Raw genomic sequence first — 20,127 nt, 5'->3', positions numbered from 1 at the left:
GAAACACTGTAGTCACAATTTTTTGATGAGAGATCGACACGGATTGGTTAAATTCAGGTTTTTAACCAATCTACGTTGATCTCTTATCCAAAAACTGTGACTACAGTTTAAACCATGTCTGTGAACACGGCCCTTATATGCCTAACCACTTAATCACTTGATTACTAAACAACTTGAACACACTGTTTACACGCTATGAACTCGAAATTAAGTTAACTACTAAATTATTTAACCCGTGCGAAAGGGCCTTAAAGAAATGAACTGTGAGGCAATAGTATTTTCCAGAGCTCGGCGAGATTTTACCGAATTCATAAGCTCCATTTGAGGAGCCCCCGCCCCAACGCTATAGCGTCTCCGTGGGCCCCCTTCTCTAGTAAGAAATTCAGATGAATAACGATTAGCATCCAAGACCAAGACAAAAATTCCATTCACAAAATTTCCCACACAAAAATCTGCAAAAATTCCATTTTAGCTATCGGAAACATCTTATAAGAATTCAACATTAATTACTGAATATTTGAAGGGCCAGACACACACCTCACTTCACATCTCGGAGAGATATCGAAGCGTTCCCGAAGGATGGGTGCAAACAGAGCAGCACTGCCAGGGGGATACTTCGTCATACTTTCCAGTGTATGTACATTTACACCCATTTAAAGTCGATGTGATTTCACGCTACTTCATAGTTATACCCCCCTTTTTTTTGTTTTGAAGAAGAAAGAGTGGATGACACAATGGCTCTTACAATTGTCCCACTTCCTCGGCAAGTTTTATCAAGTAAAATGACAACAAAAACTCTTTTAGAGAAACGAGGCTAGTACCTCATACGTACATATATATATAAAAAAAAAACATTCATCTCCGGTTACCAACCCAGCCAACTCGAATGGTGTTTTTTCAACATCACGAGCGAATTTCATTTACGAAGCTCCTCAAAAAAAGGGAATTATTAGCCACCGTAGAGAGGTTTGAGTGAACATGCCTTTCTTTGAATAGAATAAAAACCAGCCTTAACCTAATTCTGAAGACTCTAAAAAGACTGGTGATATCTACTTTGAAAATTTTCAACTAGAAGTAGATACGGGGGGGGGGGGGGGGAATCACTAGGAAGTGCACAGCTGTAAAAACAAGAATCGGTGAATTTTTAATAGATTACGCAACTGGAGAAGAGAACTTCCGCTCTCCATCTTATCACATGTGTGGGTGTCTTAATACTCGATGTATGCAGGTGGTGGTGTTCTCTCGCCTTTTTTTCCACTTGTTTTTAATACAGAATTCGTAGCACTTTCAACGATTTCGTAAATTTTTGGAATCGAAATCAACATTATACTCAAAAAATTGGAGCGGACGTTCAACTGAGTCTGCGCGCGAAACTCACGAAATAGAAAACGACAGTGGAGCGTCAAAGCGAGTCATGGGGATCCATATCAACACCTATATTCACATCAATTCTATAGCAGAAAGCTTCCGCACGAAGCTGACGGCACTGAAGTCATCCATTTCACCTATAGTAATTGGATATACTGCAAAAAAAAAAAAAAAAAATTAGATTTCGCATATGTCGGACTGGCATATCTAGTGGCTACAAGTGAAATGGACGACTTCGGTGACGTCAAAGCTTCGCGCGGAGGCTTTCTGTTATAGGTGGTGTCCATATTCATCCATTTAGAATTCCTTGAAATACCAGGCTGACTAATCCGCAATCTTTGCGTGCACGTGTGACGTCGGAATTGTCGTTTATAGTCAATCACTATATCAGTTCCACCCCCACCCCGTTTTTTTCCCGCAAACGATTTCAGACATCACTCGGACCAGCAAATCTGTTGTTTGCCCAAAGATGGACGACGAGTCCGCTCTCCTTTATAAGCACCTCAACGGCACTGCTGGGGGGGGGGGGGATATGAATCTCGTGAGACAATACGTGTCTCACGCGAACACTAATACAGTCGTGATTCCTGGTAAGTGTGTTACGGCACTTTTGAGTATGTTGTAGAAATGCCTCGACATCATTAGAGACGACTCCACCAGAGGCGGTTCTTGGACCGTGCGACCGCATGCGGCGGTGCCAAATCCGAGTCAAACGGGCAAAAAAAAAAAAAAGCTTTGGCAACCAAAAAAACGTGGTCAGGGGCACCGCAAGTAAGTTCCGCTCGGGTAGAGATTTTTTTCTCGAGCCGCGCCTGGTTCTCGCGAAATATTTGACATCCTAATGTGCCTTCGGGCAGTGACCTCTTGAAACGTGGGGCCTACCCGGCCGGGATTACACTATAAAAGTTTGATAAAATCTCTTTTACAAAACTTAAAAAACAACCAATAACATTATCGGTTGCATTTGCTCGAATATAACCGATACGCTTGTTGGTTAGATTTTTCATTTTAAAAGCAGCAAAAATTTTTAAAAAGAAATTTATAAAAGAATATTTAATTATAAAAAATTTTATAAACCTTTTATAGTGTAATTCTGGCCTCAGATGCATGTACCACATAATGTTCGATTATCTTACTAGCCCCCAACAAAAACTTTGACAGAAGGGTCTGATTTCTGCATGGGGAAAGTCTTGCATTCGCTCGGAGAAGCGTAATTTATAGGGAAAGCGGCACAAATTTATACGATTTCTATTCGCTGATCAATCAGATACCTCTGACCCTGTCGCCGAACACCCATCCCTACCGGTGGAAAATTCGGCCCTAGAAATTTTTTTTTCAATGAGGCTCCTAAAGCCGGGTTAACCCACACCGTGCTGTTATTCTAAGCTGAGCAAAACAGACACATTAAAAAATCCCGCGCAATGCTAACCACACCTCATAGCTCCAGTGGTGCCGTGGTAAGATGCACCATTCGGTCTATGAGGTGTGGCTACTGGCAGGTCAGCGGTTCGATCCCGGGGAAGAACATAGATGACAAGGTCTTCCCTTACCAAACCTGGGGCGACCAACGATAGATGGCACCGTCATTTCCGACCCAACCCGATCGGTATTAAATTGCTGTATGGCGATATGACTGGAGTCGATGTGCAGTTTAATACCCACACCTCATAACAGTTTATTAACACGTTTTTACGCGGTTTGAAGCTGCATAACAATGAGAGAGAAGATTGAGGGGGGGGGGGGGAAGGTAGCTTTACTATAACGTAGCCTTTAACCCTCAATGTAGAGTCACTACATCTTATTGCCAACTTTGCCCACTTCCCCATAGGGTCTCCACGTGTTAAATTCGGTCCCAGCTCGAGTGCAGCAACGAATTTCTATTCCGAATCATCGTGTGTATTACGAAATATAGAAAATTAACACTTAATCCATATAATTTTCATCTTCGTTCGCAAGAGTATTAATCACACAACACGGACGAAACGCGTTCCCCATAAATAATCACCGGCATAACCTTAATTAAATCGATTCAGATAGGCCCGACTTAATTTTAACAACCATAAACGGGGCAGGGAAGCAGCAACAGCACAGACGAGGTATATAGCGACCCCCCCCCCCTCTCTTTCTCAAGGTTAACCCGTCACAAATAATCATAATAGCGGCGGTACTATGCAATTTACATGTCTGTCATGAGTCTGAATTTTCGCGGTTTTGAGGCAAGAATAAAACAGGAAAATCATGTGAACACGTTATTCCGCAGATTTCTCCTCTCGTGTACACGAGTCTTTACCATGCGATGCTTAAAATAAAAATTAAAAAAAACTTGAACGAGCCACTGCTGCTGTCATCTTGTCACTCCTTAAACACCCTTTGAAGACCTTGAGAACAACAAAAAAAAACCACTTTATCTACAAGAAAAAAAAGGGTCATGACTAATAACAACCAAAGATTATTAACGAGGGGGGGTGGGGGGGGAGAGAGAAAAAACTGATGGCGAATCAAAACTTGCTGTTTTATTTGTCAAGTTCTACGAATAGAAGATATCGGTTTGTTGTCGGTACAAAATAATCTCACACAAATGAGCAATGCTGTTTGTGAAAGACGTGTAATTTTAAAACACTTGCACAGAGAAAGCATGCATGTATGCAATAAAGTCGCATGTTGGTTGGTAGTCACAGGATCTGTGCGGATAGAAGTGACGTCATCAATTTTCCTCAATTCACACACTCACAAACACGAAGCAATTTCTCGTCTTTGTTCTTCAGAAAGACGCAATCGATGGCAAATTACGAAAGCCCTTCTCGGGGCTATCGTTCTCCGAAATCGAATTCGCCATCTCACAAAAAAACGGCTTCTCTTTTCTTTCTATCTATGCCTCTCTCTCTCTCCGGTTCACGGATCATTCTTCCAACTCATATCAGGTGTCTTCGACGTATCAATCGCTCTTGCAAGAAAGTGGTCGATGCTTGTGCCAAACACTTTCACACTCTCGTGGTATTGATCGAACCCCCCCCCCCCCCCCACATCGAGTAGCATTCAAGAATTTGAGTAGTCTCGATAATCCGAGGTAAACAGGACCGAGGACACCTCTGATTACTAAAAAACTCGGATTATCGAAATATTATAAATCTGCTTTTAGGTGGGGGAGCTAGGGTTTTTTTTATGCATTCATACTTTTTACTCTCACCCAATTTGTTCCTAATTTAATGGCTTAGTTCAGTGGTTCTCGAACTTCTTCCATCCACGGCTCCCCAGAAATAGTCTAGAAAAGAATCACTTCAAATCACTACATCACGGGTTTTCAAGGCCCGCCGTGCTCTTTAATAATATGCGTAGTAAGCTTAGCCTGGCTGAAACTGAAAATGTGGCCCTCGGTGTGTCAGTGGTTGAAGACCCTGCATGTTACTTTGTTTTTTTGCATTGTAAATTCATTATAGTGGAAAATTTTGGAATGGGGGAATCCACTGAAGGTTCCAGCCTAGGGATCAAGACTTCCCCCCGCCTTGAAACTGAAATTACTCACATTCGTTAGAATCAAACAAAGGAAATACTCAAACTAAATTACATAATACTGAAATAAAAAGGGTCATAAAACGGGATTAAAATACCAGGAAGTGTAATGACAGTGGCTTCCTCGTGGCACCCAAATCCGCAGGCACCCCAACTTCATGGAATCCGCGGCTTGTCTACAGTCTATTCACATTTTACCGCGTTTCTCCCGATCTTTCTTTACGTATTTAATGCATTTGACCACCAATTACTAGAATTTGTCACACTGGACCTTTTTAGCCTCCTCTTCAGCCCGTAGGCATATGCCTCCGATGGCATGGCGCCCAGATCCTTTGTCAAATAAGATTCCCCAAAATCGTTGATTATTATGAGCTCACTTTTATTTTTTAGTGTGTGCAAACATTGCGCAGGTACTTTTCGGCATTTTCACATATTCCAAGTGCATATGTTCCAGTGGCGTCGGAGTTGGTGGGGGGAGCAGCTAGGGATGCTCGAGCATCCACGGGAAATTGTATAACGGGTCCGAGTACCCCAAAATTCATTCAGAAATTAAAATTTCCTTCAGACTTTTCCTGAAGCTGAGCACCCACAGGTTCGAAACACGTTCGATGCCCCAGATATATATATATACATACATATATATATATATATATATACACATACATATATATATATATATATGTACGTGCAAAAAACGTTTTCCTCCCTAACATATCTAAAATTGGGGCTTAAGTGGGGCCAAAAATGTTTGCGTCCCAGGAAACTAACTACTTACTACATCACAGGGGGGGATATACTCGCTTCGACAGTACATATCCTAAAATTGGAACAATACGGATGAAGCTGCTAGTTGGCCTGCATGATCAGGGCTGAAACTAGAGGGGGTGGGCAACTGCCCCGGGCGGAAAAATTTAGGGGCAGCAATTTTAGGTGGGAACAAAGAAATATAACTTATCGAATTTTAAAGTTGTGGAGCGGCAAAATTATGCTTGCCTCGGGTGGCATAAATCCTAGTTACAGCCCTGTGCACGATCCTCAGTCATATAAGACACATATGCTCAACATGTGGCCCTTCCACATCAGTCATCTGATGTGGCCCATGACCTCAAACTTAATTTCGTAGAAATACACTAAGCAGCACATAACCAGACTCTTTTAAGTGACGCGCGATACATTTACAGATCATTCAAGTTACTTGGGGCACTGTGCTAGATTAGTTAGGTGTGGTTCGCGTTACATTCTTACATCCCTTAAGTGACCCACGGCACATTCCCAGATCATTTCAGTGACCCGCGGCACATTCACAAAACACTTATATGGCCCAAGACACGTTTTCAAATCAATGAAGTGGCTAGCACGCTTCAAAAAGATTGAGCACCTTCGAGACCCCTTAACACAGAACCCCCCCCCCCTCTAGCTCCAGCCCTGATCATGCATGCCCAACTAGCAGCTTCCTCCGTAATCGTTCCAATTTTAGGATATGTACTGCCGAAGCGAGTGCAATCGCTAGTACAATCAAGCGAATACAGCCAAACCTCGTTAGTACGTCACCCGGTTAACACGTCACTCCGCTTACCGGGTCACCTTTTGTAAGTCCCAATTGTCCTCAGGTAGGAATTGGCACAGCTATGGCTTACTCCGTTTAACTAGTCACTCCGCTTACTAAGTCATATTTTTTCTCTCCCAAGAGTGACTCATTAACGAGGTTTGACTGTATATCCCTTGGGGTGTAGTAAAGCCACAGCTTAACCCACCATCGTAAATCTAATCAGCCAGTTGGCTCACCAGGAAAAATAGGCATGCATTAAAAAAAAATGGCGTCACATAATGAATATCTGGCGAAATTAATGGGGGAAAAAGTTCAAGGAAAAATTATGCGCCCTACATGAATCAAAGAAAGCTTTTTCTTTCGCCCAAACACTACCGTGACTTACTCTCGTACGGGACGTTAGAACTGCTACGTTGCCCTCGACAAACAATAGCAAATCCGAAAAGTCTTTTGAAAAAAAAAAAAAAAATACGTGACGAGCATGACAAGGAATCGCTTATGAGGACTTATTATGATCCTTTTCTTTTCAACCATTTCTGTCCAACTGCTCAGCAAGCGCATCATCATGATACCATAACGAACGAAATCTTCGCTTCTTTGTGAGTTCGGTCGAAAGAGGAGCCCTTTGAGAACAATGGGTCCGGACTCCGGACCCGATTATAAAAGGAGGGGGGGGGGGGAGGAAAGAAAACCCGAAGCGACACACGTCCGACAGATTAACGTCAAGGGCTATATTCATTTTTTTTTCCTATGAGCACGTGCGTGTCTACGGAACGATAAAAGGCAATAAACGCCATGCGTTCATAATGCAGCTTCTGTAATAATCCTTCGTTTAGTTCGGCCACGTCTTCATTGTACACGCAAGAAACGTTTCTTTGTAGAAGAAAGACTATCGCTCTCATTGATAATTTGTACTGAAACCTTCAGAAGTGCCGTTGGACACTACAGATCCCGGGATCGGTTTGGCAAAAGCGGAAAATTGTCCCAGGTCGATCAAAGCTTTAACGTGATCGGGAAGGCAAAGTAGTAATGATTTTCTCAATGAAAGCTATGCGTACCCCCATTACCGGTGAATTTATGAAATGAGTATATTCAACTGAACCTACCGACTTTTCAATGAATACAAAGGGAATAAAAGGAGCACAAAGGAATTTTGTGTACCCACGAATGGATTAGACCCGCTGTACGGGGTCGTACGTTACAAGATCGGCGCGCTAATGCGTATACGTCCCTCAATGGTCAAATATAAGGGTTCTTAGCCTATGGGTCACGACCCAAAATTGGGTGGCAAGGGCTTCCGAGATGGGTCATTCGAATTCACTGCCGACCCAAACTTGATTTGCAGAGGTTTCCGAGAAGAATCCCGCAAATTCACTTAGTCAGGAATTCACCCTCAGCCAGAGATTCCTCAGCAATGGGTCACGACCCAAACTTGATTCGTACGGACTTCCGATGTGGGTCACACAAATGCATTTACAGCCAACAATTTTTTAGCGATAGGTCACGACCCAAACATAATTTGCAGGGGCTTCCGAGATGAGTCGTACACATCCCACTTACAGCTCTGTTATAAATGCACTTGCGTATTACTGGTTTCACTAATTTTGAAAAAGTCTCATGAATAGCGAAGCTGATCTTTTTGTGGATTTTGGGTCGCAGCTGGAAAAACGTTAAAAGCCCCTGTTCTACGCCATCATAAGAACAATGTATTTTCATAAATTTGTGCCAACTCTTTACTTCCTTCTAACCTTTTCTTTACCTATATGGAAGAAGTCGCACCACTTTCCCACAACCTTTAGTGTTAAAATATAGCTAAATGCTATGGGATAGCCCCACGGGGGGGAGGTCCTTAGTCCTTCCCTCAAGAAGCCATTTCGTAAGTGTTAACTGAAGAACTCGGGGGTGATCATTCCAGACACTACCCTGACAAATGCCACATAGCCTACACAGGAAGGTTGAGAAACCACCAGAGTGAACAGGGGAGGATGAACAGTCTACGCTTGTCTTTCCCAGATCTTCCTCGGTTCTCACCAATCAATACTTTGCCTATCTAATAATTAAAGTACATGGAATGTGGAGGGGAGAGTCAACTGACACCGTAACTCTTCCCAGTCGTTGCGAAATTTCAACCAAAATCCAGGAGAGAACTCCTCCTGCTCCACCCCAGGAGAATATGTAAGAGGCGACGGGCAAAACAGACATCCTAGCAAGGGGCCAGGTACTTCCGCTCCTACCCACACACGAATTCCAAACTACAACAGTAGTATATACTTGAAACGAGCTTAACGATTGATCAATATATGGATTTGGCAGCCAACCGACCCCCGCTTCTATCACAGCTTCCTTTTTAGCAGCTTGCCGAGTCCAAAACGCGCATTCCGGGAAAGGGTTTTTACTCCAACACCCCCCCTCCCCGTCTCAAACCCTCCTTTCTGATGGTATAACATGATTTTGGAGGTGGACAGGAATTCCGACTTCGAAGAAAAATCATGTACAGTATGCATTATACTCATCGGTATGACGTCATTTGTGAATCATTTTTCTTCTTCTTTTAAACAGGAAACGGCGTTTCCGTGTCAGACAGACCCCTTTTGACATTTTTTCCTCCAGTTCTAAGAAAAATTATCTTGCGAATAAAATATGGGGGCAGAGGAAGGAGACAAACAATATGTTGCTCGACTTTGACTCATCGCCAGCAATTCTGATGCATGTAGCAAGTGATTCCTGGCAATACCCCCCCCCCCTTCACATTTTTGATGAACACTGAACTAATTTTTTTTACACAGTGAAACGCCTATCAATACTTACTCATGGGATCGGAGAAACATATCGTTGTAAAGAGGCATAGAGTGTTTTTTTCCTTCTCGGGGGAGGTAATCTCTGGACAAATTCCAGGCAGCCATGGCAACTTGAAAAATAGTATTGGCGCCTAAGATTTCCTTTGTATAGTTGACTAAATTAACTGCACAATAAAATTCAAAGAATCGAAGCCAATTCTAATCTCAAGATAATTCATTCTTTGAGCCCGATTTCCTAATCTGTAACACTTACTAGCCCAAGGAGAGCTCCATAATTTCGATGCTTCAAATTCCAACAAATATCAAACATATTTGAACGTAGTCACTATGACTCCCAAACGCCTGCTTCGTCCAGGATTTCATCAAGTCATATTCACCCCCCCCCCCTCCCGATCATTACCTCTTCAAATAACAACATAAAGCCATTAACTTCAAAAAAAAAAACCAAGGAAATGTGGTCTCGCCATGGATGTGCTGCCATTTACTATGCGTCACCTCCGACTTACGTCACAAAACCGACAAGTGTGTGTGTGTGTCATTTATCCACGATTACGCGAACTATGGAGTTTCCTCCAAACGAATGACGATAAATGCCTCCAACTGGAGAGAAAATGACCATCTATAAATCCACCAAAAGGCTCAGCAGAGCGACATGAATAAACAAACACTCGAACAAAAAACCTCCTACATAATTCGACAATCGGCATGAATGAAAGAAAGGGTCAAATCGATGAGCAGCAGCAGCACCTGGAGGTGACTGACACCGACCGGGTTCACAAATGCATAAAATCACATAGGCTGTAATTTTCGACTAAAAGCTTGGGAAAAGGAAGAAGGGCTTCATCACAAAATTTCGCCCTTTTTTTTGTCTTCTTTTCTCTTTCTTTCATTGCCGAGAGGGTCATCGCACTCACTCACTCCCCGAATGGCTCTGAAACTTCGGATGTCGCAGCATGACTGAACTCGTCATAACCCATCTTTCTTTTTTCAAACATTAACCACAGAAATTAGAGCGTATGTAGAACGCCCATCAAACAATAACAGGCAGCTCAATGGCCGGAATCGTGAATTTATAGACAAAAAGAAAAAAACACCAAATCAGCACATGAAAATGATGCACGAGATTTTCAAGCATTGAAACCAATAAATACATATATGCTCAACCTGTGGCCCTCAGAGTCACCTGATGTGGCCGAAGACTTCAAACATAATCACTCAAGTGATCCGCGACATATTTATAGATAACTTAAGTGACCTATGGCACGGTTCCAGAGCACTTACGCGGCCCGCTGTGCAGTTCCACATCACTCAAATTACCCGTGGCACAGTTCTAGATCACTCAAATGATCCACGGTACATTTCCACAGATCACTTACGTGGCCCGTGAGACACGTTATCAAGTCAGTGAAATGGCCCGCACTCTCCTAAAGGTTGAGCACCCCTAGATTCGTAACAAGAGTTGTACTACACATACAGCTGTTAAAAAAGTTTTCTTTCAGAAATATACGCGCAGCATGGACCTACAAGAGCGGGGGGGGGGGGGGTGCTGACAAGGTTCCAGTCCGGGGAGGGGCGGGACTATTCTTATCTTGTTTTTCCACTCAAAGTTTCTGTTTAAAAATTTACTATTGAGGGAGGGTTCCGTGAAAAATCTGACCTGAGAGGGCCAGAACTCTGCCACCAGAATTATCCCGTTGCAGAGATCTCTTCCAGTCCAGCTCTGACCTGAGAGCCAGCAATACACACTCATAATTGTTCAGAAGGGGGAAAAAATATCTACGAATAGGGCCATCTTGGGTAAGTCCTGACTTGAGCTGGATTAAGCACCGCATCGCAAAATATTAGATGCCATAAAAACGGCATTCATTTCGACTTCGACCACTTAAAAACCACCCCTTTTAAAATTTCTATCAATTTATAGATGTCTAATATCAAAAACACGATTCTTTCGCATTTATTGGGAGAAAGGGTGCGAGCCATCCCGGCGCCCCCAGCCAAGAATTAATTCAAACACAAAATCAGGCGAATTGCCGAACAAGGTGGCTGGGAAAAAAACAAAACTAAATAATAATGAAAAAAGCTCATATAAAAGCATGGTTGTCCCTAAACACAGCTACCCAATATTAAATAGGTCAGGAAAAAGTAACTAAACAACTAAAATACTCTGAGCATAGATATACGGTTGTCATTCATTCAAGTATGGACAACTCGATTTCTCCCACCTAGCTTATCATATTTCTTCTTGAAGATATCTATCGTGGGGAAATTCACGACATTAGAAGATAAGCTATTCCATCTATCATAAGGAGAGAGTTCCCATTTCTTATTGAATTTAAAGTGAAAAAAATCAAAAAATTGAGGTCGAGATGTACAAGCCTTTAGATATCTATAGCCTTCGTCATACTTCCCGTACTGCCTACAAATACTGTAGAAATCCACCGAATTGTTTTCCGCACCGGGCCACAATATGACTAAGCTCCTCGCTCAAAATAATGCATTCGCACATCCATAGGCTTAAATTTATTGAAAATATTGGGAGAGGGCTCGAACCCCATGGCCATAGGGCATACCAAAACCGGACAAGACCTCATGAATCACACGTTGTCAGGGCCTGATTTTGAGGAAGCCATGGGAGAAGAAGCCGGAATAAGGGAACCCACTGCAAATAGGATCAAAATGTTTAGTCAGTCAGTGAATGTAGGTTATTTAAATTGTGTCTCTCCCCCGCTCCCTTGAAACCATGCCGGATGAGCGGCTGGACTTTGAGGGCTGGGTGACGGCTGGCCAGGTGTCAGGCAGTTGAATGTATACAGTCGCTTTCGTGGCCTGGGGTCTTTGGGGGGACACACACACACACACACACACACACTCATACTTCCGGCACAACTCAATCGGTAGTAAATTGCCTATGGCGATAGACCGGAGTTGTGCTCGGTTTGAATGAATGTGCTTCTTCCCCCCCCCCCCCGCAAATCATGAAGGCCTACTCAGGAATCGGAGCCCCTGGTCCTGACGATAAGATTTGACACTGTAACCTCCGAGAGTACGAAAAGGTAAGTAAACATGTACTTTCAATAGGCGTTAAGTTATTGAAAATATTAGAATGGCTCAAACCCAATTTTTCTATAAGTCTTATGGAAATGGTGGCAAATATTGGAGGTGAAAGGTCGGGGCTCATGGACCAGATACAAGTTTACGCCTATGCTGCCAGATAGATTTTTTGCCCCCAAACTACACTGCTGGCCACCCAAATTGCAACACCAAGAAAGACAAGAGATATCGCAACAATATTTATTTTGTAGATAACATGTTGACCAAGCATCAAATGATTAAATTTATAGACTTCTGTGAAGTGTGGTTCCTGCCAAAATCAGTAGCCAGAGTAGTCGCCATTGTTGGAGATCGCCGCTGCCACACGACTTTGGATGTGTTCTTGGGGTACAGCAGACCAAGCAGCTTCCACGCGTTGCCAAAGTTGATCTGGTGTGGCAGCTGGGGATGTAATCTGGGTCAATCGTTGAGCAACCATGGACCTCATGTTTTCTATCGGCGAAAGATCCGGAGAGCGAGCTGGCCAGGGAAGCAATTCAATCTGGCGATTGACGAAGAACCTTTGGACAATGCGTGCCACGTGTGGTCGCGCATTATCCTGTTGAAATATGGCTGTGGGCAAGCCCTGACGGTAAGGAAGGACAACTGGCTCCAACACCTCGGAGATGTAGCGCTGGCTTTTTAAAGTACCGGCAATGCATACCGGAGGAGTGCGAGAGTGATATCCAATACCGCCCCATACCATAATACCCGGTGCAGGACCAATGTGGCGGTGCATAACGCAGCTGTTCAGCATCCTCTCTCCACGGTGTCTCCAGACTCGAATCCGACCATCGTGGTGTTGCAGACAGAAGCGTGACTCGTCAGTAAAGACAATTTCATTCCATTGTGCCGTCCACATCCTTCTTTCATCGCACCATTGGCGGCGGAGACGTCTGTGGTTCTGCGTCAAGGGTAGACGAAGCAATGGACGTCTTGCGGACAGACCACTCTGCTCTAAACGGCGTCGAATGGTACGCGCAGACACTGGATGATGCGGTACACACTGAATGTGCTGTGCTATGGTTCGTGATGTGGCTGAGCGATCCGTCACTGCCATACGCACAATACGCCTGTCATCACGTGAAGTGGTGCACTGAGGTGGATGCGATCGAACACGTCGGTCCGTCGTACCCTCCTGCATCCAACGATCACATATCCGCATTACAGTTGTTTGGTTTCGTCCAACACGACTACCGATTTCCCTGAAAGATAATCCACATCTCGGTAGGCCACTATCCTTCCTCTGTCGAACTCGGATACTTGATCAAAAGATGATAGCTGTTTTCTACGAGGCATATTTGATCGTTTTTTTGAAAAAACCACAAGAAAAACACAATTGCCGTACTTCAAATCGTCGAAATCTCCAAGCCTTAAATAGCGCTTTGAAGTGGCGCCACAGGCGCGCGTGATGTGCGTCTGCGCTGAAATTCTAATCATTTGCATATCTCACCTCCGCTAATGCATGTTGTAAATTTCATATTATTTGCATGCTTCCTTCAGGGTGTTGCATTTACGGTGGCCAGCAGTGTATTTGCTCTGGACAGGGCCAGAACTATAAATAAAAATTTACTCTGTCCCCCGGGGCCCAATGTTCACTTTGACACCCCCGATTATTTTTTTTTTAACGAAAAAGAGTAAACTCATCTTTCTTGGTAGCGCCGGAACACTAGATCCCCGCCCTACCCCAGTTGCGGCTCTGGCCCTGAAGTGGCATGACGCTGTTAAGACAGCGCTTTCAAGACCATGCGCTCAATACAAAATTACGCCTACATCCTAAATTGGGGGCAAGCTCATGGATGTCCATCCATAAGCTTGCCGCCAATTTAAGTTGGTTTTAATGGAGCCAGTCGGCACTGATTGCTTCGATGTTTTCTTTCTTTTAGATGGTCTGTCGGTGAATATGATCACTGGCAAATGCACATACAGAATTTACATTTCTACTTTCGAAGTGATTGAGTACCTAATGGCAATAATACGATTTTTTCTGGGCGGATCCGGGCTCACTGAGTCAAACGCGGAAATCCCACCCTTCGAGAGAAAAGAACTTTCGATGCAACTCTGGTTGCACTTCCATCATTCAACCGAAAAAAAAAAAAAATTCCTCGTAGAGGAAATTTCGCCTAAAAAACAAAAAAAGACGCGAGTTTTCATGGTGTGTGTGTGTTTTTTATGCACTGATATTTTTCCCTTCCCTCTTAGATGCCTCTTGTTCACTTACTCCAACATACTTATTTAGGCTTAGCATGGCCCCGTTTGTCACTATGACTTCTGTTGACCAACAGCAGAGAAGCAACTTCTCAGTTACGCTTCCCTGAGCAGCTGCTGCTAGTCATGACGTCATCGAGTCTTTTCCATGACTCTGCTGGTGATGAAAAGAAAGCCCTAAAAAAGTATTTTCATAGTATACGGTTCTTTTCTCGCGATGGGTACGCAACTGAACACCACGTGAGAAACCTCATGGTCCAGTAAGAAAAGCAGCATCGGGAAAGGAAATTAGACACCACTGTCACACACCTGGATAATTTGTCCCCGTTTCTTTCAAGAAGGAAGATAGTCCTTCATATTCATACCTTATCATTTACTTCTATAGAAAGGAATTTCTAAGGCCGTGATTTCTAAACTTTGTCCATCCACGGCTGTCATCGTGCATCCGCGGCTCCCCCAGAATAGTCTATAAAGAATCAAATCATCTTCAAAGCATTGAATGAGCACTCATCTATGCACCAACTCCTCGCCCTTGACAGAGGTTGGCGAAGGCCTATGAGCCGCGACTTAAAACTTGGAGAGCCCTTGCCCTAAGAAATAAACACAATACTTGATATACGTATACGCAATTGCACATGAATTACCAGATCGGTAAATGCAGGCTCGTCAGGAAAAGTTTCGAACCTGCAGATGCTTTCTTGAGCTTTATGCGGAAGATTTTGATCTCTCAATGGAGGTGTTCGAACCCTTGCTACAAGTTACTGTGGTTGCTCAAACACCCATTGCACCAGCAACTCCAACGCCCCTGCAAGCCCGGATTCAAGGCAATGCAATGGAAGTAAAGGTCGTGAGGCGACAGTAAATCTCGTATTTTGCGGGGCAGTACCATTACTTCCCTGTATTATCTTATACTTCCCATGCCCCGCCTATCATAGGCGGATACGGGGGGGGGGCATCTGTGCGATCATCGAACGGGGAGGGGGAAATCACCGAAGATATGTGTATGTGCGTAGTGAGCGGGGCGAATGGCCATCCCGCCTATGCTAATAATAATTTTTTTTTAATTTCCGGGGGGGGGGCGATCGCTCCGATCCCCGCCGGAATGTGTAAGCTATATAGTTCGAGAAAATTTTTGCACAACTTAGTTACGAAAAATATATAGCCAATCTGCAGCAAATCTCATGCATACTCTATTGCAATAAACAAACGCTTGCTCATAAATTTTATTAGCAGTACATGCAGTCTCCCCCCCCCCCCCCGATAAGCCTAAAGCTCCCCTCAAAAAGCATATAATAAATTCACAGACTTACCCATTTTTGATCCTAGTCATGGGGGAGGGGGGGGGGGGAAAGCGGCGAAACCCAAACGCTCGCTTTGTTTAAGTCACCCCCCCCCCCTCCCCCACCGAAAAGTCAAAGTCAGATCGTGAGTACTTACATGAATTTTAAAATTACCATGCTTTTATATACTTTTGAAAGATTAAAAATGATAGGGGTTCGATTCCGGCAATAATTGAATAATTGTACTGTTGTAGGTCTGTTGCTCTCTGTGGCAAGACATTTGAACTGGGAGCTCGGCTTGCATTCGACCTTGAAGTTGAGAACGACAGAAATTCAACTTCAGCCGACCACCATGACCACCACAGCCATGGCCCCACATCCTGGAGTAGGGCCATAGGCTGGGATCTTTTGCGGGCCCCGGACCAGACTTTCACGGGCCCTCTTATGATGTATTTACAGCGTGAAAAAACAAAAAATAATGAAAATCGTCCCGGACCCCAGGCCTGGAGCCTTGCCAGCCCAGCCCTTGTGGAGGCCATGACCACAGCAGCTACTCCATAAGGCTAAAGTGAAAAACTATGTCCTGTATTCCCACAATAGGTCTAAAAGATAGAAGTGAAAATTGAATGTTATTCATCATCACCCCACACAAGTACTATTTTTCATTATATAGTTCTAACACAAATAATTTTAACAGATTCATTTTCAACAGAGTGGCTAATATGCATACAGCTTTTAAATGGATTTACAAATGCCCTGAATACGTCCTGAGTATTGCTAGCATTGTCTTTGTAATGTATTGCAAATATTATATACAGGGTGTCCTGAAATAAACCAATGATTTTTTTAAAAAGTAGAATAGCAAGCAAGCAAACAGCAAAAATTATTTTCGCAGGAGATTATACATTAACAAAAATTCCTGACTTTGCACATTACATTCCCCATTATAGCACCATGGCACTGTATGCATGGTAAGGATATGAAATGGCTATAGTATTTGAAAGGTCTTCACCCGTGTGACTGCTGCTTACAAGGATACTTGAAGGAAGCAGTGTACCTACAGAATTCCACCACATTTTGGCAGAACTGGAAGAAATCTTGTCGTGAATGTGAAGCCATTCCACTAGAAATATTGCAGGTGGTTTCGTGCTAATTTTCTAACTTTGTATATGACATATGATTGAGACAGGAGGTAGATGATGTTTCGAGAACATAGTGATGTGATTTCCAAGAGTTTTCAAATAACTGTCAGCTTCAGAAGCCCAAGTGCGCCCTGTCAATGCCATCAAGTAAGGATACAAGGAAGCATACCAGCGAAAATTCCTGACATCACACATTAATATCCTGTAAGAATAACTTCTGTGAAATCAATGGTTATACTAGCAAAATGAGGTTCACTCACTCATTAAGTACCTCATTCACATGACAAAAAAAAAACCTGTGGAATGTAAAAGAAAACGCTGAATCAAGTTCAGCAACAGCAAGTTCGTTACAATTTACTGAATGGATTTCACTTTTACACGTTAAATTCTATTTAACATTAATTTGCACTACCAGTGGTACCTATAATTCTAAATACAATGGTAATTAGTATTCCCACAGATAATAAAATGTATAATCAATATTTATGGATCAACCATGGAAATCAAAGAATGGCGAAAAAATCATGATCAGTGAAAATTTACAAGAATAAAACCACTCTATTGGCTTTGTCAAAAAAAAACCATGTGCATTCAATATTACTCGACATGAAAGAATTTCATTGTTCTTACCAGTACCCAGATTCATCCAGTTATTAGAAAATGAAATTAATATTTTATCAAGATTGTATTTGATCATTCGAAACACAATTCTAATCATTGTATAATGAGTGTTAACAACTGAGACAGACAATTACTGTCACTGAATACAAACTCGAAATACTCGCACTGAATGCTGTAATTACTAATTACAGTGAATCACATCTCTGAAATCACATCAAAACAGCTCTCGTCAGATTGTCAACAAATTACAAGCAGGACGGTCTTCTCCCATTGCCAGAGTGTCTCAAGTGCCTGGGGGGGTAGGGGCCTTCATGATTATGAGATTTAGAGTAGATGAAAAAATTTGTATCAGAGCTAAACAGGATGGCGGTCGAAATGAAAAGGACCATTGTAAGAGATTCAGTTCAGCATGTCAATTATTATTCACCACATATCAATTCTTACATAATCGATCACCAATATATTATCATTGATGCATTTCTATGATGAGGACCCATTCCTCATTAAGTTCGGACCCTGGGCAAACAACTTTCTGAAAGTCCTTTATGCATATCATTCTGAGATAAAGGCATATGCAGGGGGGGTATAGGACCATGGAGAGCACTGCAATGGCCCTCAACAAGAGTGGGGCTGACAGGGCTCTATCCCTGGAACAATTATTTGTGTTGTTTTTCCATGCTATAAATTCCACTGTAGAAGGGCCCAGCCTAGAGACCCTGCTCCAGGATGTGGGGGGGGGGCAATGGGCTCTGTGTCCCCACCCCATGATGAAGAAAGAAAAACATTTGTTTGTACTTTAGTAAAAAATTAAAATATCAAAAGATGTCAGTTTTCTCATCCGAACGGGCCCCCAAAACTTATGGGCCCTGAGAATGTGGCCTGTTTGCATATGTGAGAAACAGGTCCCTGTCTTATGACCTTGGCCAAATTGATAAAAGCTATGAATCAATCAAGATCCTCCTATTCAAGTATCAAACCTCTCTAGGGATACATTAGATACCATGTAAACATTGCATAATTGATCTAAACCAGTTCAACCAGCTCCAATCTTCCCCCCCCTCCGTTACATCATTATTGATGCGCAACAACAACAACCCTCAATACAATTGACACAACTAAATTTATTGATCGAGTTATTATGCAATAACCAAGCTCATGAACTCATGATAATAGATCAATTTAAAAAATACATTGGGAGCCTTTAGGAGGAGGGTGAGGGGTGTCCACAGTAGTTTGGCTCGGATCCAGTACCTGATGAAGGTGCGAGTGGGGGGGTGGTGGCCCCACAAGTAGAACTGTGCGGCCACCAATAATAACAACACACAGGTGAATTATCCAATTAGGCCTTGTTTACTTTCGTTTAAAGAGATATGTTGAGCTTACCTTCGCCAGGTTTCATTCTACCGCACACTTGGAATAATCATCAATGGGGGTATTCGCTATCCAGATGACATTGCTCCACAAAGAGTCCTCCACAGTGTGTCCTCAGCTCCGCACGTGCAACACAACCTATGACAAATCCTCTTTGACCACATCTCCTATCCTACCAGCTGATTTTCCAGATCCCAGCTTGTACGGGGCGTTCACGTGACCTCATGACAGCTTTTCGTCGCGTCCACGCCTCCAGTCCTAGCTCTCATCCAATCAACGTCTAGTGACGTCATTCGGAATCGGGTTTTGATTTTTTTTCTTCTTTCTTCGATTTGTGTCTGTTCGTGTGTACGTGGCCGCTGCCGTTTCGTCCAATCACGATCTATGTGACGTCATCAGAATCAGGTTGCTTTCGAGTTTGCATTTTCTAAAACGTCAACTTCATATCTCGGAATTAATATAACGGGACTGGAATGTTGCAAGAGTATTTGGTGCAGGGACTTCCCAGATAGTTCGTACAAATAAACTTGAAACTAAAGGCATGCACCCCCCACATCCTGGAACAGGGCCCTAGGCTGGTATCTTTTTCGGACCCTCGAGCTAGACTTTTCACGGGGGCTCTTCTATAATGAATGTATAGCATGATAAAACAAAAAACATGATGATTGTCCCGGGACCTGTCAGCCCCGCCCTTGTGGGGGCCATGACGAAAGCTTTTTGAGCTATGGGACCCGACCCAGACTTGATTCGCAAGACCTTCCGTGAAGGATCGTTCAAATTCACTAACAGCCAGGGGGTATGAGCTATGGGTCCAGACAAAAACTTAATTCGCAGTTTCTATTTTGGCAACCCCCCCCCCCCCTCCCATTTATTTTGAATCCAAAAAGGGTACTATCGGTGCCCTCCCTGGTCCAACACCTAGTCCCGAGGCACCAGATTCCCTGTCCTCCACAAGTTGCGACCCTGGTCGGAAGCGATCGATACTTGCAGTCCCCTTTAGACGTCAGCAGGGTCATTGTGAGAGCCCCCCCCCCCCCCACCTGGATAAATATAGAGGCATCGGAAGTGTTGCAGACCTGTGCTCAACTTAATCTGTATATGGAAGGTTTTGATTTCTGAAACAATTCTGGGAGTACTCAGATCGGTGCTACGTAATACTGTGGGTGCTCGAGCACCCACTGCTCCAACGT

The 20,127-nt window shown here is 43.3% G+C and overlaps 1 protein-coding gene across 1 annotated transcript in view; it reads right to left on the bottom strand.

Moving 5' to 3' along the window:
• The window catches only part of atos (atos homolog atossa), a 101,354-nt gene extending 82,247 nt beyond the window's left edge, over window positions 1-19,107 (bottom strand). The window contains exon 1 of the mRNA XM_089254595.1: window positions 18,950-19,107. Coding sequence (XP_089110721.1) covers window positions 18,950-18,965 — 16 coding nt within the window. The 5' untranslated portion in view covers window positions 18,966-19,107. The remainder of the gene's footprint in view (window positions 1-18,949) is intronic.
• Window positions 19,108-20,127: the final 1,020 nt, after the last annotated feature.

This window comes from Pholcus phalangioides, unplaced genomic scaffold (assembly GCF_987345545.1).
Source record: "Pholcus phalangioides strain wild (caught in Gottingen) unplaced genomic scaffold, Ppha-v1.0 ptg000042l_1, whole genome shotgun sequence".
NCBI lineage: Eukaryota > Metazoa > Arthropoda > Arachnida > Araneae > Pholcidae > Pholcus > Pholcus phalangioides.
The sequence above is the reverse complement of the archived record's forward strand: the minus strand, read 5'-3'. Positions and strand labels throughout refer to the sequence as shown.